This window comes from Uranotaenia lowii, chromosome 2 (assembly GCF_029784155.1).
Source record: "Uranotaenia lowii strain MFRU-FL chromosome 2, ASM2978415v1, whole genome shotgun sequence".
NCBI lineage: Eukaryota > Metazoa > Arthropoda > Insecta > Diptera > Culicidae > Uranotaenia > Uranotaenia lowii.
Genome location: NC_073692.1, coordinates 248,503,343 through 248,528,948, shown reverse-complemented (window position 1 = coordinate 248,528,948; position 25,606 = coordinate 248,503,343). Strand labels below are relative to the sequence as shown.

General features: G+C 37.8%; 3 protein-coding genes across 4 annotated transcripts; 1 reads left to right on the top strand and 2 right to left on the bottom strand.

Moving 5' to 3' along the window:
- Positions 1-792: 792 nt before the first annotated feature.
- Positions 793-22,365, bottom strand: LOC129745904 (pyruvate dehydrogenase (acetyl-transferring) kinase, mitochondrial). 2 transcript variants are annotated; one of them, XM_055739282.1, is made up of 8 exons: positions 21,813-22,365; positions 12,194-12,401; positions 11,916-12,106; positions 11,690-11,851; positions 11,330-11,629; positions 6,158-6,267; positions 5,997-6,095; positions 793-1,029 (listed from the first exon to the last, which is right to left on the bottom strand). In XM_055739282.1, the coding sequence occupies exons 1-8, from the start codon at positions 21,913-21,915 to the stop codon at positions 958-960; spliced, it is 1,245 nt and encodes a 414-aa protein (XP_055595257.1). In that variant the 5' UTR covers positions 21,916-22,365; the 3' UTR covers positions 793-957. The 2 variants fall into 2 exon arrangements, with proteins under 2 accessions (XP_055595257.1, XP_055595258.1); XM_055739283.1 differs by having other exon boundaries at positions 793-1,260; positions 21,813-22,364.
- Positions 22,366-24,047: 1,682 nt separating this feature from the next.
- Positions 24,048-24,924, top strand: LOC129747765 (dihydrofolate reductase). The gene is made up of 2 exons (XM_055742114.1): positions 24,048-24,253; positions 24,314-24,924. The coding sequence occupies exons 1-2, from the start codon at positions 24,171-24,173 to the stop codon at positions 24,795-24,797; spliced, it is 567 nt and encodes a 188-aa protein (XP_055598089.1). The 5' UTR covers positions 24,048-24,170; the 3' UTR covers positions 24,798-24,924.
- LOC129747766 (succinate dehydrogenase assembly factor 3, mitochondrial) lies at positions 24,832-25,498 on the bottom strand. The gene is made up of 3 exons (XM_055742115.1): positions 25,342-25,498; positions 25,169-25,278; positions 24,832-25,110 (listed from the first exon to the last, which is right to left on the bottom strand). Exons 1-3 carry the CDS (start codon positions 25,403-25,405, stop codon positions 24,910-24,912), a joined length of 375 nt encoding a protein of 124 aa, XP_055598090.1. The 5' UTR covers positions 25,406-25,498; the 3' UTR covers positions 24,832-24,909.
- Between the last annotated feature and the right edge of the window lie 108 nt (positions 25,499-25,606).

Sequence of the window (25,606 nt, the reverse complement as noted above, 5' to 3'; positions counted from 1 at the left end):
CCTTCAATTGATTTTTATGAACATTTTTTATTTCATTTTTATTATAGATGATATAAAAATCATAAAAAATATATATTTAGTTAAAGTCCCTTTACTTTTGAGTGGATAAGAAAAAAATAATGAATCATGCTTTATTGAAGACAACGTAAAAACAGAAATGAAAACATGAAAAAAAAATACGTTTCACGGATAATCGATTCTAAAACATTTATAATCTAGTTTCGACAATCGAGTCAACGGATAACCGAGTCCGACCTGGTTACCAATGAACTAAGTGGAATTTTTTTTGAGCATTTGATAGCTGATAGCGTTTTTTTTTCTTCGTCTTTGAATAATGTAAAATATATTATTATATAGCGGAATATTGTCTGAAAATCTTATTTCAGTTATGTCACACGGGTTCCAAAATTTAATTTTTGAGTAGAACGATTGAAACACAGAAGATACATCGGTTTGTCAGGCGTATTAACCCTCTTAGAACTTTAACGGATGAAAAATTTCTATATAACTAGAACAATTTTCCCCAGACCTTAGGACCGCGCCTGATCATGCCCCTTAGCAGATTGTGATTACAGAAAAAAAATCTCAGAATGGTACTTTACGAACAACGTCTACACAAGAGTTCCATCGAATTGAAAAATATTGGAACACCGTCGAAGTAACCAAACAGAATGGAATTAGTACTCTGAAAAGATTGCCCGAATAACTTGAAGACTTGTTGAGATCCGAAAAAAATGATGTCATCATTCAGCAAACGTTTTGAAGAAATTCTAATTAAAAAAACAACAAATATTTGAAGATATGTTTTATGCTAAACATCATCCATACAGTTTATTAGCCTCAGTTTTGTATTCATAGAGATGCGTTCCCTTAACATCGAATGCTCACAAGCGCTTAAATCGTTCAACCAACCCGAAAACATGCTGTTCAAAAATTTCCTACAACATTACTTGTGTCCTAAATCCCATTGGAAAGCGTTGTGTTACGTCTAGGTTGGGCGTTCATTTGCTTTGAATTCATATCCGAGTTCTGGCGTATTAGAAGAAGAACGTTGTGAAGTTTGTTAATAGTTATTTCCAGTCAATGCTATCCGAAATTATTGATTTGATAAGCAGATACAATAGATAAAAGTAACGGTACTGCATGCGAAAAAAAACCTGCCCAACATCACCATACATTTTGAGGCTGAACTTAAAATCGTTAAAAAGCTGATGTCAACTTCGTAAATCATATTTTCGTAGAGTTGTAGTATTTTTGATTCTGGAAATAAAATAGGAAGGTTCCGTACGACGTTTAATAAGCGCTTATTTAAAACCAAAAGTGAACGTATGATAAAACAAGACACCAAGCACTTTTTTTGTGAAATATTTAACAGCTCCATGCACAAATAAATGACCTCCATTACCGCGGAAGGCATGTATACAAAACTTGTTTTTATCATTTACTTATGATACGATAACAAGTTAGCTAGTCTAGAGATGTTCTTTTTTTCAAACGAAAACTGGAAAATGTTGGCAAGTGCAAGAATTTTCGTTTTCAAGTTTTAATTTGGACTGGACAATGTATTCTTTATTGTTTAGCCGAATTAATCGAAACTGAACATTATTTATTTACATAGTATTCCGTCTCACGACATAACTTGACGAACATAATTCCTAAAATTCACTCGGTTCATAGCAACCGTTCTCCAATTTCTCGGGCACCCCACGTTCGCCAGATCACGCTCCACTTGGTCTAACCACCTCGCTCGTTGCGCCCCCGCTCGTCTTGTTCCTACCGGATTCGTAGCGAACACCTGTTTTGCAGGACAGTCGTCCGGCATTCTCGCAACATGTCCAGCCCAGCGTATCCGGCCAGCTTTCACCACCTTCTGGATACTGGGTTCGCCGTAGAGTCGCGCGAGCTCGTGGTTCATCCTTCGCCTCCACACTCCGTTCTCCTGTACGCCGCCAAAGATGGTTCTTAACACTCGTCGCTCGAATACTCCGAGTGTACGCAGGTCCTCCTCGAGCAATATCCATGTCTCGTGCCCGTAGAGAACAACCGGTCTAATAAGCGTCATATACAGGTTACACTTCGTACGAGGGCAAAGTCTTCTCGACCGCAGTTGCTTGTGGAGTCCATAGTAGGCACGACTTCCGCTGATAATTCGCCTCCGGATCTCACGGCTGGTGTCATTGTCTGCGGTCACCAGTGAGCCGAGATAGACAAAGTCTTCGACTATCTCCAGCTCGTCGCCGTCGATCATGACCTTGTTATTACTGGACAAGCGGGTTCGGTCGGTCTCGGATCCGCAGGCCAGCATGTACTTCGTCTTGGACGTATTAATCATCAACCCAATCCTTCCTGCTTCGCGTTTCAGTTTGCGGTAGATCTCCTCCACCGCCGCAGATGATCTGCCGACTATATCAATGTCATCGGCAAAGCAGATAAGTTGACTGGATCTGTTGAAAATCGTGCCCCGCATTTCGCCCACCGCTCGTCGAATAACACCTTCTAGCGCCACGTTGAACATCATGCAGGATAGACCATCACCTTGTCGAAGCCCCCTGCGCGATTCGAATGAACTCGACAATTCACCCGAAATCCGCACACAGCACTGCGTTCCATCCATCGTCGCCTTGATCAGTCTGATTAGCTTCCCGGAAAAGCCGTTCTCGTCCATGATTTTCCATAGCTCGTTACGGTCGATCGTGTCGTATGCGGCTTTGAAGTCGATGAATAGATGATGCGTAGGGACTTGGTGTTCACGGCATTTTTGGAGGATTTGCCGTAATGTGAATATCTGGTCCGTCGTAGACCGTCCCTCCATGAAGCCGGCCTGATGACTTCCCACGAATCTGTTTGCTTGTGGCGTGAGGCGGCGGAGTAGGATTCGGGACAACACTTTGTAGGCGGCATTGAGGACAGTGATCGCTCGGTAGTTCTCACAGTCCAATTTGTCGCCCTTCTTGTAGATGGGGCATATTACCCCCTCCTTCCACTCCTCCGGTAGCTGTTCTATGTCCCAGATCCGGACTATCAACCGGTGTAGGCAGTCGGCCAACCTGTCCGGGCCCATTTTGATGAGTTCAGCTGCGATGCCATCCTTCCCAGCCGACTTGTTTCTATTCAGCTGGCGAATGGCTTCCTTAACTTCACTCATCGTTGGGAGTGGCTCCTCTTCGTCGTTGGCTACGCCGGCGATGTACCTTCCCCCACCGTCTTGATCTCCTGCATGTGCGCCGTTCAGGTGTTCATCGAAGTGCTGCTTCCACCTTTTGATCACCTCACGATTGTCCGTCAGGATACCCCCGTCCTTATCCCGGCACATTTCGGCTTGCGGCACGAAGCCTTTGCGGGATGCGTTGAGTTTCTGATAGAACTTTCGTGTTTCTTGGGAACGATGCAGCTGCTCCAGCTCCTCGAGCTCCTCCTCCTCCAGGCGGCGCTTTTTCTCCTGGAAAAGTCGGACTCGCTGCCTCTTCCGCTGTCGGTGATTTTCCACATTTCGACGGGTGCCTCTTTGCACTACTGCCGCCCGCGCGGCATTCTCTTCGTCCATCACCCTCCTACACTCCTCGTCGAACCAGTCGTTCCGTCGAGATCGCTCCACATAACCGATGACGTTCTCCGCAGCACTGTTGATGGCTGTTTTGATGGTATCCCAACAGTCCTCGAGAGGGGCTTCGTCAAGCTCGCCCTCTGCCGGCAGCGCTGCTTCGACCGATTGCGCGTAGTCTGCCGCGACCTCAGGTTGCTTCAGTCGCGCGATGTTTAACCGAGGCGGGCGCCGGTTTCGCTTGTTGTTCACTACGGAGAGTTTTGGGCGCATCTTCACCATCACCAGATAATGGTCCGACTCGATGTTGGCGCCCCGACAGGATCTGACGTCGATGATGTCCGAAAAGTGCCGGCTGTCGATCAAAACGTGGTCGATCTGTGATTGAGTTTGGTACGGTGATCTCCAGGTGTACTTGTGTGGGAGGCGGTGCTGAAAAAAGGTACTACGTACGGCCATTCGTTTGGAGGCGGCGAAATCAATGAGTCTGAGGCCGTTTTCGTTGGTCAGCTGGTGCGCGCTGAACCTTCCAATTGTCGGTTTAAATTCCTCCTCCTGGCCGAGCTGAGCATTGAAATCCCCGATGACGATCTTGATATCATGTTTTGGGCAACGGTCGTATTCACGCTCCAGCTGCGCGTAGAATTCGTCTTTGTCGTCACCGGTACTTCCGAGGTGAGGGCTGTGCACGTTGATGATGCTGATGTTGAAGAACCGGCCCTTGATTCTCAACCGGCACATTCGTGAGTTGATCGGCCACCACCCGATCACGCGCTTTTGCATCTTTCCCATCACTATAAAAGCTGTTCCAAGCTCGTGTGTGTTGCCGCAGCTCTGGTAGATGGCACGACCATCTGGATACGTTCGTACCGTGGAGCCCTTCCAGCATACCTCCTGCAGCGCTACGATGTCGAATTTGCGGCTCTTCAATTCGTTGGAGAGCACGTGGGTACTGCCCACAAAATTTAGAGATCGGCAGTTCCATGTTCCAAGTTTCCAATCGCTAGTCCCTTTTCGTCGCGTGGGTCTTTGCCGATTTCCATCCGAAATTTGTTGTTCGTTATTCGTTGCTTATGTTTTTTAGTAGTCACAGGCTCGCAAGGCCCGCAGCTAACCCCACTATCTCGCAGGAGGACCGTCGTGATGTTGCTGTTTTGGGTCCCGAACACCACCAGGACGTTGTTGCACTCCGCACGCCGCCCCTAACATGGAGAACAGACGCGTACGAAGCCCCCTAACTCATTCTGCATGCGACCAAAGCATCCACCGGGGTTGGGTACCCGATCTCCGCTAAGGTTGCTCGCACCCCAGCTAGTACCACGGGGAGGTAGAGAATCGGAGTTGCAGACAAGAGGTGATATGACCACTACCCGAAGGTTGGGTGTATGGGGTCTCGAGTTGCACATTGTCTACTTCACTAGCCAAACTGAAACTGAACATAAATTTACCATAAAAGCATTTTTTTGCAAAAAAAAAGTTTTGATCACGAAAATGAGTTATTCAAAAGGATCGTTCTTCGAATTTATTTTACGATATTTTATTCAAAATCAAAAACAAATCATACTAATATTTACACTCAACAAACGTTGAATGAGACCTGTGTTACCAAATAATAAAAATGATAATAATAAACCTAGATTGGGCTTATTCTGCAACTCAAGTGATGTGACTCACGAAATTTTACTTTTTCGTCCCGACTCCAGAAAATGTTCCAGGGAAGAAATTTCAGTATCGATGAACTATGAAGACTAATAGCAGCTCATCTGAACGAAAATTTCAAGACTAACAAAACTATATAAAATTTTCTAAGTCTCGTCACTTGAATCGCAGAATAGACCCATTGTTACTGTGATTGAAGCTTTGCCTTTGTTTCAATTAAAATTAAGAATAAAATGTCACCGATTACCGGAGAGAAATGCAACGACAAATATTTATATGTAATATTCGTTAGCAACAAATACACTATTGATTTGAAATTGGAATATCCTCGGCAACAATGGTTAGTTTGTGCTGTGTTGTTCTGATGATAAGTGCAATTTTAATCATGAAATAGATGTTTCATTTATTTACACATGTGAATTTTTGCAAGTGTTGAGAAATATTTACACAATACCAGTAGTGTAACGTGTTTGGGAAAAGAAACAATAACCGATTTTTTTGCTAATCATCGTTTTGTTATATTTGGCGCTAGAAATTTATATTTTTAACACAATTCGATAATGTACAACATCTAAAACAAACAACTAATATTTTTCGTACACTTTTTAACCTAATCCTTTAAAGCACAGTGTAAAAGCTTAACTAAAAAGCTTGTCAATTAGAGGGAAAGGGCGTGTTTGTTCTGTGATGTGTAACGGAAAGCATTTTGCAACTCGTGATAAATCATATCCAACAAAACAAAAGGGAGGAAAAAGCTCCATTATATAACGATTGGTTTCACCTTCTTTGGTTTTACCTGATTGGACCAGTCTCCTGTAGGAACGGTAGCCTTGTAGAATCGAGAGCTCGTCTTGTTGTAGATGGGCAACAGTTCATTAGCCTCATCAGACAGTGCCTGTGGGATAGAAGCATATTTTACAGCTCTCAGGTGTCATTCAGATATCAATGTTAATATACCTTCAAATATATCACAGCATCTGACCCATAACCTTCGCATGAAAATAAAACAAGATCTCCGTGGAAATAACGAGCATAGAGCCTTGATATTGGTAATCCATAGCCGTAACCTGTAAAATATAGATAGAAGAAAATAAAACAAATTTAAGGCTTTAAATGCTCCTCCGAGCCATGTTTCGTCACTCTTCTTAGTTCTTTAGGAGTGTCGATTTTTTACTATTTATTTTTTTGAGGAAAAGCATATTTTTTTGTCTTAAAAACGGTTTGTTTCTTCTACACAATAAAGAAGTGTTTGTTGGCTTCGAAAGGTATTATGCAAATTGCGAAAAAATCAGTCAATATATTTTTAATGAATTATTTTGTAAAAAGTATAAAAATTTACACCAATTGCGATTTGTTTTTGTGTTTTTGATAAGATAAATTGTCTTTCTGTGATTTCAACCGAACAATTTTTGACGGTTTCCTGTGACGCTATATCTATGATTTTCATTAACACGTCATGTCAAACAAAAACTAATTGCATTAGAAAAAAATCATTGGATATTACCTAACTCATGACATTTTCACGAATAAGTTTTAATAAAACCAAGTTAAACATTGACATTAAAATTTATAATTTAAAAAATGCGAGAATAATAACGGAATTCTAACGAAGATTTTATGATGGAAATTTACTCATAATTCTGTGTAATTAAAGATTTTCCTTTGATTTCCGCAACCTTGGTTAGCACATGTCTTGGTAATATTATCACATAGGACGGTCAAACAATGCTTTTAGAACATAGTTGAATTGAGAAACTTCATGCTTTGGAAACTACAGACCCCTCATGAACTCAAAGCATGTCTCCAATCCCCAAAGAAAATATGAAAAATACTCTAAAGTGACCACTGCCCTAGCTGTCCCTTCAATGTACTTTTCATAGGAGATATTATAGTAGTTGATGAATGGTCTGTAGATTCTAAAGCATGAAGTTTTTCAACTCAACGATGTTCCAAAGCGTTGCATAACCATCCTATAATATGACCTGCAACTTTTCATTAAAAAGAACAGGGTTAGCCACATGATAACTACTTACAACACGACATGGAACCCAAGAAAAATCGCTCATTTTGTACGATAGTAACTATTGAGATCCACCCTTCAACGCTTCAAAGTATGTACCTCCAAATCGTCGAAGCTCAACCCACGGCGGGTCAAAATTCCTAAAAATACAAGAAAATTTGGGAACAACATTTGACTGTAAAAAAAAACAGTCTAAACTTTATCAATTTTCTAACAGCTCTGGTTAAGATGGTGGAAATTAAAATGGTGCAAAAAATGGTCAATTCTAGTGTGAACGCTCAAAGAATCGATCGTACTTTTTTGCCAAAAATTTAACACTTTGTGGCATTCTTCTTTGAATCGATCGTATTCGCGAAACAAACACCTTAAATTTTTTAATTATCAAATCATTTACATTTCAAAGAAAAACTCAATTTCCAAACGTTTGCTACACCCATAGAAGAGGTTGCAAAAATCCAATGCCTATTTAGCACATCTCTGTGCCGATAATGCGCTGAAATGTGCACTGTGCCGAAGATGATATGTTTGAAAAACCGTAACTGGCATAAGGACTCGGCTCCCAACTAAAATGATGCATGACCACTACATTCAAGCAAAACAAGAAAAACATTTTATGGGATTTCGTTCCTATTGGATAATTCATCCCAGAAACAAGAAAATAAAAATATATACCATAGCGCCCCGTAGGGAGAATCGAACTCAATTCACTAACCAAATGGTCTTGCCAGACCGACATCTTAACCAGTGTACTATTTGAGCTTCATGCAGGAAGAGGGATATTTGTCATAGGCATTCTGCCGCCGATCAATCACAAAAGAAACGCACGACAGTGGCTTCCCGGCGTTTGGCCTCCTTTCAAGGTATTCATTTGTCTTTCGATGGAAACGGGAAAGGGAACGGGAGTGGAGGAAACGGGAAACCCATTGAATGAGAACTGTGCTTTGCTTACTGCCTGCTATTACATACACACGCTACATATACACAGCTGCTAAAGCCGGGCAGCTTGGCCGGTGTGGTTGTTTGCCGGTGAATTGAAGGAATATATTCTTGTTGCTTTTGCTACATACACACGCACAGCTTAGCCGTGGTTGTTTGCCGGCGAATTGAATTGAAGGAATGTTTTTTTTGTTGTTGCTTTTACTGCATACACACGCACAGCTCGGCCGTGGTTGTTTGCCAGTGGATTGAAGGGATTGAATTAGAAGGATGTTTTTGTTGTTGCTTTTGCTACATTCACACGCACAGTGCTCGGTTCGCTGGCTGCCTGGTGTTGGCCGGTATTTATTTCCATCCTTCTTCGTCTTGTGATGCGATAGGGAGGGACGTGAAAGCGTTTTTATTTTGTTTCTTTCAGACATACGCAATTCGGTTAACTTGGGAGATTAATGCCGGTGGGAGCAAATCGAATCAGCACCGATCGCGTTATCTTCTTGTACCAATGACGCTATGTAATTGACTACACGCCATTGGCACAGAGGCTGAATTTTGGGTGTATTATTTTGTTTTTTTTTCTGATCCCTCCAGTCTAGAATCATAACAGTGTCGAAAAATCCTTGGAAGTCAAGGCCGGATTGAGGGGAGAGGGGGCAATGGGTGGCAATTGCCTCGGTCCACCGGTGTACACAGCAAAAAATTTCTAAAAGGACACGGAATCTAAAACACGAGTGATCTATTTTTTATTGAGTGTAATTACAAAAAGATGTAATTTTAAACTTCTTTCGATGTAATATTAGTCTATTTTCCAAAATTGAATAGAAATAAACTGTTTTGATTTAATTTTACACTGCATCATGCAAAAATCAACCGGTCAATGAAATTTATATCACAAACAGTGTAAAATTATATCTGTTTGGTTTAAAATTGAATGCAAGTATTTAAATTGTGCCTTTTTATATTTCAAGTAAGTTTGCGCATCGGGCACAAAGTAAACAAGTCGGAAAATTATTCGGAAACGAGTCATTCAAAGGCATAGCTACAGGAGCACTTTAAGAGTCTTTAAAGTAGTAAGTTTATGAGACGTGAAATAAAGAATATGGTTGAAACTGATAAGTTTTCTCTCCATTACAGCAAGGTTAGATTTTTCGCAGCGGCTGATATCCGGCCAGTGATTATCCGGAGAAACTTTTGTCAGAACAATTCGAGTGTGCTGACCGAAAAATTATGATTTCCGGAACCATTCGAGGATGCTGATCATGCTGATTCGAAAAACGTCCCCGTGCTGGGAATCATCGGATGCAACAACAATATCAGCCTGACGTTTTCCGAATGTTTTTTTTATGTTCAGTTTCGGAAATAAATGTGAATTAAAAATGATACATGCGGCGTATTTATTCAAGACAAAAGCAAAAACCATAATATTTAGAAAAAATATCAATATTTACGATAATAAATTTTAAAATTTACATCCCTGTGTATTTTTACACGACGGCTTTTGTGATCCAATCTCGTGCATTGATTTCGATCTAAATTTACACGCCTCAAAAATTACATCCTCGAAAAAAATACACCGTGATAGAATTTTACATCAAAATCGATGTTCCGTTTTCGTGCATCGTTTTCGATCTAAATTTACACGAATTTTTCTTGCTGTGTAGGGTGCAACTCACCGCCCCCCCAGGGGAATTATTTTATAAATTGCTTAAAACAAAAAACTAGAAAACCAAAGATCTCGCGTGCGCTTTCATAACGTCGTATGAACAAAATGTATAGGTACACAAAGTTTAATTATAAAAAAAACATACAGAAACAAACATTAACTAGCTGCTTCGTTTAGAATATTTGTTTTCTGGAAAACGTATTCTAGATGTGAAACACAAATTTAAAGTTGTTTTCCACATCACATCACACATCAACTAGACACGGATAGAGTAGGGATGAATCATTCCAGATGATGAAAATCCTGTGCAAAATAAAAAAAAATCCTTAAGATGTTTCATACGACGTAAGGAAAGCGCACGCAAGAAACATAAAATGAAATTAAAAAAAAAATCATTAGTAAATGTTAAATATAACAGTTTAAGGGACCCTTTTCGAATCTGTGATTTTTTACCCGTTAATATAATTAAAGAGGGGGCCTAAGACTCTTTGAATGTGTTTTTTGGAAGTTTGACTTCGATCTTATTTTAATTTAACCCTCGACTGTACAATAAAACATTTTGAACTATTTTGAAGCAGTAAAATAGCATTTAAAATAATGATAAAATGAATGATAATAATGAAAAATTCATTTATTCAATTGTTATTCATTTCTTCAACTATTTGAACAATTGAAACTGTTTAAATAAACATTTTCTTAATAAGACAAAATCACACATTTTTTTTTACTATAATGTTTTCATTATTCATAGTTAACATCTTTCAAAGATTATTCATTTTCAACGAAGCATCATACTTCCAAAAATAAATTCAGCCATCTACCTAATAAATTGTTTGGTACTGAATTTTTTGCAGAGCTCATATTTTTCATTTAAGATTTTGTATTGATTTTCTGAATTGTGAACTGATCCTTTTGATTCTTATATTAAACTTTTACTTTTGAGTTAAGATTTTCAACGGATTTTTATCTAGACCTATAAAATTGATAATGAACACACACATATTAGGATCTCAGTGAAACTTCATGTTCCTTTGAAGAGATCTAAATTCTACTTAGGGCTAAAGCGTACATCTTTCAAGGGTTTAATGGCTAGCATCTAACTGGCTAACGCTAACACCACCAGCCCACAGAAAGAGTACTACTTGTACTTGCAGTAGCAAATAAAATTTAATTCTAAGACGGTGTAGAATTTAAAAAAAAATGTAAGGGTCCCCTCGAGAAAAATTGTCAACCCCGAAAGCTGACCCTGAGAGAAGCGAATTCATGTCAAGGTGGAATGGGTCTCTTTTCTCCGAAGATTTTTTTTTCTTTGCCGTCAAATAACAGCAAAACAATTCACCATATTTAGAGTTAAGGAATTTAAAAAAATATATAGGTAGTTTCTGATATTTGGATTTTTCTCTGTGTTTCAATCTCAGTAAAAGGGGTAAGAACTAAGTAGAGATTGAATTGGCTACAGAGATTAAAATCAGGACTTGTTTGAAATTTGGGATTGTAGATAGGCTAAACATACCTGCTAACGGTACCAGCGGTAGATCGGACTTGGACTTTGGCGGTTGTGGAGCAGTGCTGTACATGTATTTGAACAGTTGGTCGACCTGGGATCGCGGAATACCTCCACCGTGATCTGACATTTTGACACAGATATCCTCCTTTCCTTTCACGATGGTCACCTTGATGGGTGGAATGTCGCTACAATCGGCTCCATGGTACTCCATGACGGCACGCATCGAGTTTTTAAACAGCTCAAACAACATGTGATACAGGTGTGATGGAACGTATACAATTTTGATGGGCTTTCCTTTTTCCTGATCTTTATAAAAATAAAAAAAAATCAATACACGCAAGTAAAAACAATGCATGGTATCCTTACCATTATGCTCGATCACTTCCAGTTCGGGACTGGCTAGATAATATTGGTCGCAAAGAAATCGAGCATTTTCATAGGCATCACGTACTACCATATGTGGATCACATAACGGATCAATGCATCCCACGTGTCGCCCGGATTGCGGAATCTCTCCAAACAGAATGGCTAAAAAAAGTGTACTATGAATTGCTTTTCTGTGACGAGAAAAAAAACATTTTCGAAAACTTACTGTGCTGGTTGATTAGCATCCGGATGCTAATACGAGACATGTACAATCTGTCTAAAAAATATTGCATTGATATTTCAGTTGATGGTTCGATGAGACCGTTGCGGGATTCCTTGAGTTCCAAAATACCTTGCGCCATAGTTTGAACAACATCTGAATGCCGGTCTCGAATTTTTATAAGTGATTTACAGAATCTAAAGTCGATAAAAATAATTTCAAAAATAAACATATGAGGTTAGCAATTGAAGGGATTTGAAATTAATGTTCAATGGGGTAGTTACTTTTCCAGGTTCTCATTGGAAGGGTCAATTTTCTCAAATGCAAGTACTTCTTCGAAACTTTTCACGTACCATGCACTGACTAGACCTACTGATGGCATTCGAAGCAAACCCTCTGGTAGCAGGGTTATTTCTTTCATAATATTAGCCAGTCGTACAGGTAATTCCTTCCGAAGAAATATGAACGATTTGGTAGGGCACGCATTAAGGCCTGAAAAAGTTGAAAAAAAAAATATAATCAATACTTTTTGTGAATAGTAGATGTGTTGTCCAAGGCCGTCAGAGTGCGTGCTTTTCATTGTATGTTGCAGGGGCGGTCCTAGAGTTGGCTCTTGGGGGGGGTGATTTTCTAAAATCAGTCAATAAGAAGAATCGTAAATATCTGGCGGAAAAACGTGTATTTTGAGAAACATAGTGGTGAATGAAGGAGGGGGGGGGGGGGGGGGGGACTTGTTTGCAGTTGCAAATAAGTCTTTTATTTAGTAGGTTTATATACTTGTAGGTTTGTAATTTGAAAAAATTGAAATTTAAGAAAAATAGTGAAAACTTTTAACAAATTGCCTCATTATACTTATTTTGAAATCTTTTTATTAAACAATCTGCGCCAAAAAGTGTTGATAAAAAGATAATTTTCGTAATTTTACATTTGGAACTTGAAAAAATATAACTTTAAGAATAATTAAAAAAAATTTCCGATATAAATGTTATTTCACAAATGAAAATTAAACACAAATTGTCTTTGAAGAAAATTAAAAAAAAAATCACAATTATTTGAGAAAAGTGTTTGTTAATAATTGGTATGAATTAAAAACTGAATATTTAATTATTTTTCTGAAGTATTTGGCTGAATCGTTGTTCGAAAGTATCAAATTATTATTAATTCTTGTTCAAATTCTTCAATTTTTAATTATAAATTTAATTCTAAATTAAGATCTTCATAATCATATTCTTAGGTATAAAGCTTTTGAAACTTCATTTTCATTTGTTTTTCTCTTGAGTTTCAAGCTCTCATACTAGTGTAGTAGATATGTTATGGGTTTTGTTGAAACTGAATCCAAAGAAAAAGTAACTAATCTGCAACGAACTATTCATGAAAAAAGTGATAAGTAGATTTTTCTTCATGCTCTCAATATTTTTAAACTTTTTTTATGACGTTTGAATTAAATAAAAACATATTGAATAAAGAGTCAATTTCTGAAAGTTTAAACTATTTCAAAATTTCAGTGAAAATTCATATTCAATTGCAATTGAAATAACCAAACTTTCAGATTCAGAGTGGATTTTATAACCTTAAAAATTAAGCTGGATTTCTACCTCAAATTTTAGATATTATTGTGTAGATGAACTAAAAACAGTATCTTCGATATAATTAGTGTAAATCCTGAAATCCAGCCTTGTTGGTCAAAAATTAGAAAAATGTCTTTCAAATATTCAACTTGAGCGATTGTCTTGTTTCCGAGAAAATAGTCGGGGATTACGGATTAGTTTTATCTCACCTGGTAAAAATTTAAACATAGGCAAGTTTTTAGAGCCTATGTTTTATAAATTGGTTCTGGAAATAAATTTCTGAACTCGATTTTAGCTTTCATTCATCACCTTTAGTTTCAGAAGTAGTATTTTCAGTATTTTTCAAAAATTGAATAGATATCATTAGAGATGTACCGAATAGTGCGAACGGCCGAATACCAACTATTGGCCCTTTTCAAGTATTCGGTGAAACGAATATTCTGAAAATGAAAAATCGTCAATAAGCTTAAAATGTGTTCATAAGTGCCGTCTGCATCACCGAATATTCTGCAAAAAAATACCATTGTGTGTAATATTTTAAAAGTGATGATAGAATTTCAAAGCAAAAGTGCTATTCAAAGCAGGTGAAAAACACTATTTTTTTGTGCTTTGTATAGAATCTGAAGCATAACTGATATCAGGTTTCAACCAATAATCTAAGTTTCACATTTTTAATGTAATTTTAAATAACCATAAAATCCCCATAAGTAATTGAAATTTATTTTTATACTTTTAATCATAATTTGGTCTCAGAACAACTTTATCGAAACCATTTCTTACTTAATTAACTTAATTTTGAAAGATTTAAATTAAATAATTCATTTTTTTTATAAAAAACTATTGATCATTATTCAAATTGTTTAATTGTGATAACGGCTAAAATTGAATGAGCCAAAGGGGTATAAAAGCATAAAAGCTAATGGAAGACGTAAAATATCACAGTAAATAAAAAATGGAAAGAAAAAAAAATGATTTACTTAAAATAAACTTTAAATTTGATGTGTTTGCCCATTTTCCATATATTTATCTTAAATTTTAATTTCTTTTTCAAACTTCAAAGTATGTAGATTGAAATTCTAAATATCAGAAAATAGTTTAAGTTATGAAGAATGATTTTATATCAATAAATAAAAATCGATCATTTTTGCTACGTCGAGGCGAATACAATCCAAGCTCATTTTTTTCAAAAAAAGTTCCAAAATAAGAATTTATTTTTTAAAATAATCTTCTGAAAATTAAATGTTTCATTTTAATTAAAATTGTCTAGACAGTTTCGGTATCTTCAATCCGGAAAACAATATGAGGTTTTGAGAATCTCAAATTGAGATGCATTCTGTAAATCGGAGATAGCAATGAAAATTAAACCAAGAAATGGAAATGTAGTATTAGGAAATGTAGATGTAGGCAATAAAAATCGAATCTGTCCAGGTGGACATCTTTGGGAGGGGGTAGGGATTGTCAAATGTCCACACTTTTGCACGGAGAGAGAGAAGAGGGTAAAAATCTCATTTTTCTGTCCACGTGATATCTGGACGGCCACAAAACTAATTTTAACCTTTAAGTGCTCAAGTCTGTTTTACTTCTAAAAAGGATCGAGATATGTTGATCCATCAAACATGGAGCAAACCGATCTGCAATAACTCGTAAGATAATAAAGTTATGGTGGAAACAAGTTTGCTGGCATTTATTGAATAAACTGGCTATTTGGTGAACATAATCAAAAAATGATTAAATTATGGCTAAAATTTTAACGAAGGTAGTCTGAAAAAAACATTTTCACTAAATATCCAAAAGCGAAAACAACTCATGAGCTTTAAATATAACTTATCAGATTAGCGATACGTTGTTTGATGACAGAGACCCGCACGAAAATAAATTGAATATTTTGCATGATCCCAAACTTATTGAGGGGTAAGCCCAAGCTTTTGATCGATAACTCAAGTAGCTATTTTATTCGTTTGAAGCACTATGTAAATTTTGAGCACAAAATTTAAAAACATGTATTTTTACATTTATGAAAAAAGAATCAAATGCATTTCCCTACCCTGAACTGATCGGGTTGAAATATAAAGTGCGATTTTTTGGAAATTTTCCAACGTTAAGCCAAGTTCAAGTCATATTAAGTAAACATATACATTTTGCCAAAACATACGAAAAAGGTTTTGATCATCGACTTAAGAATGAGATCAAAAGATATGCAATATGTCATAAGATGACTGAGATATGACCAAACAAATTTTCTTGTTTTTGAGGGGGTGATCCCAAACTTATGGCCGGTAGCGTATATGGTCAGCAAATTCTTATTCAACGCTGTAAGTACCTCAGCAAAAGTTATTTGATGTAATTCGTTCCAGAGAATTGCAAGTTACAGCTGTTTTAGTTTGGCGGACCGACTTTTCTTTTCAATTTTAAGCTATTAAGTGATTAATAAATTCATTTAATGTACAAACAACCCCACGGAGTGGAAAAAATTGAGAATTCGAAAGTACACCTACTATGAAAAGTGCTTAGTTTTTATATCTAATTCAGCGTTTGCGAGTATTTCGTAACGGTTTTTTGCCGCTTGGGGGGGGGGGGGTGATCACCCCGATCACCCCCCTCATAGGACCGCGCCTGATAACTTGTACTCAAGAGATTAGCTCATAAACCGATTCCAACAAGTTTGATGCGAAATACCAAAGAAAAATGGGAGAGGGATCTGATACGACTGTGATTGTTGGGTAAAGCGAAACATCCTAATCTTATCTGTAATGATGTTTTTCTCTGATTTTTTCAATGTATTTATTTCAATTGGTGTATGATGATAATTCGGATGGGAAAGTATGGCTATCTCTAGTCTTGACCTATTTATGTTTGAATACCGTTGGGTATGTTTGTCAACCCAATAATACTACGCAATTGAATACCTGGAAAAAATCCAGAGAAGGAAATATTAAAAAAAAGTTATTATTTTCGTTTCAAATGTTAAGTCTCTTAAAAAATATACATTAATTGAAATGCATAAATCAATTATCATAAATTGGTATACAAAATACTTAAAGAGTACTGTGAGGTTCTAAAATGACATTCTTCATTCTTCAATAAGATTCTAGTTTTAAATTTTAATGCAATTTTTACATATTCAATGTTTCAATGGTTTCTATTTTCTTATTCTTTTTTTGAAATCCCTAACTTTGAGCAAAATTTTAAACTGAAAATACTCTCCGTGTCGTAAGATTTGGTATATAAAAAAAACTTTGAATTGAAAAATAAGTAAATGGTTGTATGGGTATTAATGATAAAATTGAACAACATTCCAGATACATGTAATTGAAATTGCTTGAAACAGCTTGTAGCGACGATGTAGCGAAAAATATTTGATTGCCATTTTCGAGTTTTCGACTTTACGGCGTAGAAATTGAAACCTAGCAGACATAAGGACGTTTTTTTTTAGCTTTTTTTTTATATTAAAGATTTACTGTACAAAAATTTACAATATTTATTTAGAAACTTTGTAGAATATTGTAAATGTTTTACTTATGCTTTAAAAAATAAAAAAAAATCTTTTCTCTTCGAAAATTGTGTAGACTTTGCGTTATTTTACCGAACGAGGAAGAATGAACAAAACTTATTTTTAATTCAAAATGTCTTACAGACTACGAGAAAGTTGATAATTGTGTTTAAACCTTCAGATAAAATATTTTACGATACAATATACTGAATTTAAAACATGAATCTCAGGAAAAAAAGATTTCATTTGCTGTTCGCAAAATATCCGTTTCAGGAAAATTTGACCTGTTCTTTGTTCGCGTTCTCCAGGCCGCAAATGCTGGCCTATTTTTGTGATATTAGATACATTGCGTAGGTAATTGACTCTAGTTTTTCAATATTTTTAAATTAAGTTGATATGTTTTACCGAGTTATCTGTTGTTGAATCCGAAAGAAAAAAGTCACGAAAAACAATTTTATTTTTAAATTATTTATAACTTATAGCTTATGAAATGTCAAGAATAAATCAATCTGACGATGTTTAAGTTTTTTAGGGTTCGCATTCTTGACCGCTATCCCGGATTTTCCGGTAGAAAAAAATTGTACTTAGAAAAAATGACATCCAATTAAGGTTTTGCATCGCTTTATCTTATTTTGTTGAGACGAATCTCAACACTCCTCCTCAACACACGCTGATGTGGCTACTCCTCCTCGACACACACCGAACGTTATCGCCTTCAGCACGACTAGGTTTCGCTCGACGACCTTCCACCGGTTTCGCCCGACGACCATTTCCTGACTCACTCGACGACAACTTGCCTTCGGTTCGCTCGACGACAACCTCCCGTCGGCTTGACGCTCCTTGCAGTCCGTAGCCCGTTCTCAAGACTTTTCGCCTTCCCAGCGGCCTGACGACCCTCTTCGAATTCCCGGCTCGACCACCTCCAACGGATTCCAGGTTCGACACCTCCGCACGGATTCCCGGTTCGACTGCCTTCCAATTGGATACCAGGCTAAACCACCTTCCAATTGGATCCCTGGCTCGACACCTCCGAACGGATTCCCGGTTCGACGCCTCCGCATGGATTCCCGGATCGAAGCCACCACATGGATTTCCGGCTTGGTTTCCCGTTTCGACGCCACCGAAAGGGTTCCCAGGTCGATCACCTCCGAACGGATTCCAGGCACGACCACCTTCCATCGGATTCCAGGCATATCACCTTCAAATGGATTCCCGGCTCGACGCCTCCGAACGGTTCCAGGCTCGACGCACTTCCAATCGATTTCCAGGCTCGACTCACTACCAAACGGTCCAGTTCCGTCTCGACGCTCCTCCTGATACCTGACGCCTCCCAGTGGCTCCAGCCCAACGACCTCCACTTGGCGTTCCGGTCCGACGCCCTTCCATGGCACCGGCTTGACGACCTCCCGTGCTTCTCGGCTCGTAAGTCCTCCAGAGGTTCCAGATCCGACGATCACCACCTGGCTTCCAACTTGACGACCTTCCACGGTTCGGGCCCGCCAACCTTCCATGGCTTCCGGCACGACGACCCACAAGTAATTGCGGTCCGCTTCCAATGGCCAAACGACCTTCCAAAGCACCTGTCCGACGACCTCCCTCCCGTGTCTCTTGGCTTGTCGACCTCCAGCTGGCTTCCCGGTCCGACGACCCACCAGGCTCCTGGTCCGACAACCTCACACGGTTCTGGCTCGACGACGTTCCTCTGGATTCCCGGCACTGGCTTGCCCTTCCATTGGTTTCCTCCTGGCTGGATACCACCACCGATTCCACTCTTTTCCTCCTTTCCACTAGTGCTGGGCCCATAACCTGTTGGACAGGGAGCACTTTCGGAGTGGAAAGGAGAGAAACGACTTGTTTGAAGGTCAATACTGGAATAACTTTATTTGCAACCTTAACTTCTATTTATACTAATCAGTTCCCTAGAGATTCATAGGGAACCATAGTTACAATATTTGTTTATTGATAATAATACCAACATGCGTGTTCTGGCCATGAAAAGCCATAGGACTGTAGGACGGAGGGGCCTTGGCAAAACTACCACTGCTTGCCTTTTCCCCCTCAGGGATAAGGCTTTGACAACCCCTGGTGGTTGCCAAACAGTGGAGGCAGGTCCAAAGACTGTCTGCCTGGGGGCCAAGGCCGGGACAATGTGAGCGCTCGGGAAAACTACCACTGATGGTCCGCTCCCCTCGTGGGATTGGACCTGAAGAGACAACCACGCATGGTTGTCCCATCAGGGGAGGCGGGTCCTCATGACGCTGCCTGGCGGCCGAGGCTCGGGGGGATCTCGATCGCCTGGTTGACCGAGATCCAAAACTCTTTCTGGATGGGGCTCTGAAAAGAGCCGATTGTGGCAGCTGGACCCGGGAGCAAGGCGACGGAGCGAAGCAGCGGAAGAAAGCACAAGACACTCTTTCTTGAATTACTTTCTATTTTTTCTCTATTAACTTAATTCTATTATTTACACTTTATCTATATACACTTCCGCCCTTCTTGGCGGTTTGATTACGGCTGACTCGCGGCGCATCAAAGAATGCGCCCTTAAATAGGCTGACGAGCAAGCACACAAGCACGTGCTCGCGCCAGATGGAACCGCCTAGAACTTTCCAGGCGCAAACATCTTGCTTTCAGTGAGAGCAACCGTTTCGCTCTCTCGGTGCGTTGCTCTTGCGTCTATTCTCATTTCTCAGTCCGCTTGTCGGACTGAACAATGCGTGTGTTGTTATTCATCTCATCGATTACTTCGATGAGACGAATCTCAACATATTTCTCAATAAGCCGATTTATTAGAACCAAATTTTAGTATTTCCTCTTTAATTTGATTATCATTTTCATAGAACATACTTGGTCTCTAAAAAATCTCAGTTCTTCAGTATATTGGAATGAAGATTAAGATGATCTGAATGTGCGTTTCGGGTCATATACCCGAACAGCTTTGGATGGTTAAGAGAGATTTATTTTTAAAACAAATTTAACAAACAAAAAACTTAAACTACAATCGATTTGACTAATGCTTTACGAAAATCTAAAAAAGTTTACTACAAAATAATAATAAATAGTTAAAATATAGGTAATTATTAAAACGTTAGAATTGAAAGAGTTCTAGAGCAATTTTCAGAGCTGAACAACAAATTACGGGTATTATTTGTAGAGTTTAAATTATCAAACACGTACATTCAAGTTTGCAAATTGCACAATCTGAATAAAATGAGGAAGGGAGGAGAGGAAGTTCGAAGAGTGTTTTTATACAACAATTTTGTAACGTCTATTATAATCGAGCAAGAATAGACATAGACATAGACCACACTGCGATACGATATTTTTCAACTGGGAGTGAATGACTTTTTGATTATGTTGTTGATATATTTGTAGAGAATCTGTAAGTCTTTTTCTAATTATAAACTTTGGACAGTTTTGAGAATAAAATGTTTGGGAACGGCGTTTTATGGACAATTGCTTAAGTCGTGTGTATAGTGAGAAAAGCAATGGCCCAATGTTACTTCCTTGTGGTACACCACACAGGAGAGGGGGGAGCTACCTGTTTGGTCGATCGAAATAAACTGTCGAAAATCAGCATTGTAAATCATATTTTGTTCATTTCCAGCAATAGGAAACTCAAAATAACCGAACTATTGAATAACATTTCTTTGTCGTTACCTGGATTGCGAGCTACTAATTTTTGCTAAACAGGGCGAACTAAAGCCCTTGCGCTAAACAGAAGTAATTAGCGTTGTTGTTTGAATCTTGGTTCTATTTTATGCAAGAATCAAGATACCCTTGCATTCTAAACAAAAGAAATGTGTTAGGTATATGCCATTTATTCTAAAGAACTTGAAATCATAAAATAATAATTTAAAAAAGTTTTCCGTTGCTATTTAGCCTGTGAATGGCAATGAAATTTATTTCGGCGGCAGAAAATTTAATTGCAGAGAAAGATTTCAATTTCAACAAATTACTTAGTAAAATATTACGAAAAAAAACTCCAATTCTGCTAACCTGACAAAAATATTCAATTTAAGCCCGCTCTAACGAAGGTTCCTTGATCTGCCATGAACTGTAGAAGTTGGATTTCCTAGAGCGAAGAACGATCCCAAGTATACAGCTTTGTGAATGCAAATAATTTTCCCTGCACTTGCATATAAATAAAAATGACCTTCATGTACTGCACTGTGGTCGTATCCATGTGTTGGCACTTTTAGGTTTAAATCGCTTAAGTGACATAAAAATCAATTTTTTTTCGCATGTATTACAATTTTCCAACAATAGTCGAGCATAAGTCGAGCGCTAGTAAATCAATCGTATGCTCAACGGATCGAAATAAGTTGATTTTGCCCAATGGATATGCGTTACTTATGCCGCTCTATCTAAACGAGAAGTTTTTTCGTGTGATTCTTATTTTATTCTCACGAAGGCGATGTCCGGCCAAGTTCATCATCACGTATGAAGGAAACAGCTGCTCGAGGTTTAATTTAGTCTATACCTATTACATTTTGTGATGATGCAGAAATAAAAAAGCACCACCTTTCGTTGAAGCGTATTTCCGACCTGTCATGTGTATTGTCCCACATTCGGAGTGCCGAACGTTTATGTGTATGTTATTTATGGATGTAACAATTAATGGACGTATTAATAAATTCAGTCATGAGTGACTAATAAAAATAGATGCTCAATTAATTGTAAAACGTTCAACAAAAAATCCTCTTCGTTATTTTTATATTAGTTCGATCACTTATGGCACTGAATGGATTTATATAATGTCGTCTTATCTGTGTCATTTGAGGCAATCCATGGAATATGTAGAGCGTAGTTGCTTGTTAGTTGATAAGAGTATCCGCAAACACTTACCGAAATCAATGAACTGTTTGATGCTCAAGGGCGAAGGGTTAAACTGGGAATAAAAGTCCAACATCTTGTTGATGTTGGACATCCGAACCGGAAACAGGCGCATTGTGGAAGATGAATTTCTTACACAAGCCCTTTGGTGAGAATTTCCAGCCTTAGATATCCAAATTGTTGCACCAAAACTGCACTTTCTTCTTCTATCTACGACAGATTAGTCGTAAACGCTTCACTTTAGCACTGCACCCAAAGATATCTTATTGCTAGTAAATGCAAACTTGTTAAACCAACTCTTCTAATTATGTTTGGAACGAATGTAACGCGAACGCAAGTAAAATGGAAAAAAGAATACTAAATAAAACAATCGATACGCCGCTACCTGACCGGAGTTACAAAATATAATCAACTGCATATACCATAGTGCTTGCAGAGTGTTGGAATCTATCTGATGGTACCAGATGCTTCAATGACATCTCAAAAACAAGTGGCACTGAGCCTGTGCAAGTTCTGCCTGTACTCTGTAGTGCTGCTTGTCTGTACTGTCTGCCTGCTGACTGCTGGTTGGTCGCCGACGTCTGGTTTCGTTTGCTTATTCGTCTGATGATGGCGATGATGGTTATTTGTTGGTGTTGATTATCTGTTCAAATTTCTTTAGCACCAAGGTATCTGTGCTAGAACGAAAGGTTCATACCTAAATGGGTTTAAATGTCTAATGTTGAATTTTTTTTCATCGTAAATTATAACGGTCCCCATATGAACGGATACTTTAGCGTTTAGCGCGTGTTCGGAGTTCGGGAAAAGATTTTTAACAAGAGATGACACCAACTGACAATGTGACGATGGCATTGGAAAACCAATAAAAAGAACAGGCACAGATAATGGATTGCAGATTGCTTACCTAATTACAACGAAACAAAAATTCTTGTAAAATATTCTATTTATACTATTTAAAAAAAATCTATTATTTGAAAAATGTATTTTATCGAATAAAAAGATTTTCTTTAGAACATTTTAAAATAACTGAATAATCGTAAATTTACCTGCATACATGTTTCTATGTTAAGTTAACCTGCGCAAAAAATTAAAAAAAAAACAGTAGGGGAGAGTGGGGATACTTGATCCCCTTTTCTTATGTTCACCATATCTTTTTGGAAAAATTTTGCAACTCGCCGTCTTTGACATTTTCTGACAGCTTGTAACTTCAAGTGTCTATGCTCTAAAAATTAGAACGATACTTGAACCCGTTGATGAACTAGAAGCATTTTCGTGGGAGTAAAAAAATTGCGATTTTTCTAAAGTTAGGGGAGACTTGATCCCCTTTTGAAGGAGACTTGATCTTTTATTCAGGAAGCCCTAATCCTTGTATAAAAATCAAACAAAACCCCAAGATAGAATGTTAATTGACTATTTTGGTCATGTTTGTTCTCATTTCACAATTTAAAGCAGACTTAAGAAGAAAATTCTATAACTTTGTCTCAACGCTAATTACATTGCATACTTAAAGGCGCTATTTTTATAATAAAGACAAAATTAATTATTTTTGTTCTTTTCTTCATACAAATGTTTGATAAATATTATTTTTTGGATAAATATTAGTAATTTCGTAATCAGCAATCATAATGATCAATTCAGAAGAAGAATATGCCGTTTGGAAGGGGGATCAATTGTACCCAATTCTAGGGGATCAATTGTACCCATAATCAACATTTTAGAAAACTTTTTTTGAAAAAAGTTGAGAGTTTTCCATTGCTTTGAAAATATGGCATTATGAAGTTCATTTTACGCTCGAACGATTGATACATTGGAACAAATATTTTTTTTATAATTTTCCCATGTGAGGAACATTATAAAGTGATGAAAAAAGATCTTCAAGTTACATGTTGTGAAATTTTTCAAACAAAGTTCAATTACTCAAACAATTATTTTGTTAAAAATTTTTTAACTACAAGCATTGTTATTTTGCTCATTTTGGCACATTTTTCTAGAACATTTGATCTTTGTAAGACATTCCAGTTTCGAGATATAGCTAAGGAATCAAGTATCCCCAGGGATCAAGTATCCTCATTCTCCCCTAAAGTTAAAATGCGTTATTTACCCTTCCAATAATTTTATTTCGTTAAAGCCTCCGAAAAGTCCGAAAAATACTTCTTAAGTGTAGTCTGGCAGCGCTGTCGATTTACAATATACACATATGCAATGCTAAAATCAAAAACAAAATGGTATACCTGTTTTAATTATATGTCACATGCTTCTTTTCTTTATTGTTGAGTTGATAAAATACCGGCTTTTACAGCTGACTTTTTGAAATAGTTTTTTTTAATTTAAAGTTAGATTCAGTTTTGTTTTAGTAATTATTGTATCTCCATGATGAAAAATTTCAGTTTGATTGTGGCCGTTTGTGAGAATGGTGGTATCGGGATCAAAGGAGATCTCCCGTGGAAGCTGAAGTAAGTTCGCAATTTTAACTGTTTCCTACGAATTCAATTCAAAATGACCCCTTCTTTCAGGCAAGAACTGAAATATTTTTCTCGAATGACCAAAAAAGTACAGAATCCTGAGAAAAGAAATGCTATCATCATGGGTAGGAAGACATATTTCGGGGTGCCGGAATCGAAGCGACCTCTACCGGATCGTCTTAATATAGTATTGACCCGCGATCCAGCTGCTAATCAGTACCCGGATGGCGTGATGGTTTGTACCAGCATGCAGGAAGCTTTGAGCGAACTAGACAAGGGACAAGTGGCCAACGAAATTGAGAATATCTGGATCGTGGGAGGGAATGCTGTGTATAAAGAAGCGATGGAATCTGATCGTTGTCACAGGATTTATCTCACTGAGATTAAACAAACCTTCGAATGTGATGCATTCTTCCCTAAAATCACCGAAGATTTTCGTATCGTTAAGAACGATGATGATGTACCAGAAGAAATACAGGAAGAAAACGGTATCAAATACCAATACAAAATTTATGAAAAATCATCCCAGAAATGAAAGGAACAATGAAAGTTAATTTGAAACTAGCTCATTCCACTTTTGTACGTTTATTGTTTAACATAAATAGGTGATGTTAACATCCCATAAATACCTACAAAAATAAAATTTACTATTTTTCATTTTTCTCATTTTGTGTAACCTGTTCTTCTTCGTTTAGTCCTTTCGTTGCCAGCAGTAATTCATACAGTTGAACAACTTGCTCGTCTCTGAAATCTCCTAACTTCGCTGTATCGATATCATTGCCCAAAGTGTCGATAGTTTTTGGTTTTCCTTTCAGTCCTAATTGGTTGGCCAATTGAATAGCGTAGTCCTGTAATAATTCGTGTCAATTTTACTAAATTTAGGATCAGATTTCAAATAAAAATTACCGTCCATTCATGCATAAACAATTTAGCTTCTGGTTCGCCACAGGTTTTGTGCCTCCGAAATTCGTCTCTTACATACTGATTGCCGAGAGGTTGCAATGCTTCTGGTAAACCTGCATTGAAATAACAGCTTGAGATTTTGCAGCAACTTTACTAGACTACAAAGCTAAACCAACCTCTGTGCAGCCTTAATATCGTTTTGTATAAAACGCGTACCCTTTGTAGATGAGTAGAACTCATTTCATTGATGTTTTTCAATTTCTCTTGGCAAAATAAATTGAATGCGTTTTGCCGTGCTGCTTCTGAACGTTACGTAAACAAAGTATTTCAAATGTGAGAAAAGAAAATCAATTTCATGGAAAAACGTGTAACGCTTTCAGATCGTTAGTGCTTGTATACAATATCGCATGGAAGTTTATCAAAGTGGAAATGTGTCAAACA

Excerpts from the sequence above, each read along its gene's own strand:
- LOC129745904 (XM_055739282.1), bottom strand. The coding sequence starts at position 21,915 with ATGCGCCTGTTTCCGGTTCGGATGTCCAACATCAACAAGATGTTGGAC. Across the intron at positions 12,107-12,193 it reads TCCAATGAGAACCTGGAAAA|ATTCTGTAAATCACTTATAA; the intron begins GTAACTACCCCA and ends TATCGACTTTAG. Across the intron at positions 11,630-11,689 it reads GGAAGTGATCGAGCATAATG|ATCAGGAAAAAGGAAAGCCC; the intron begins GTAAGGATACCA and ends ATTTTTATAAAG.
- LOC129747765 (XM_055742114.1), top strand. The coding sequence starts at position 24,171 with ATGATGAAAAATTTCAGTTTGATTGTGGCCGTTTGTGAGAATGGTGGT. Across the intron at positions 24,254-24,313 it reads GATCTCCCGTGGAAGCTGAA|GCAAGAACTGAAATATTTTT; the intron begins GTAAGTTCGCAA and ends CCCTTCTTTCAG.
- LOC129747766 (XM_055742115.1), bottom strand. The coding sequence starts at position 25,405 with ATGAGTTCTACTCATCTACAAAGGGTACGCGTTTTATACAAAACGATA. Across the intron at positions 25,279-25,341 it reads GATATTAAGGCTGCACAGAG|GTTTACCAGAAGCATTGCAA; the intron begins GTTGGTTTAGCT and ends ATTTCAATGCAG. Across the intron at positions 25,111-25,168 it reads TGTTTATGCATGAATGGACG|GACTACGCTATTCAATTGGC; the intron begins GTAATTTTTATT and ends GAATTATTACAG.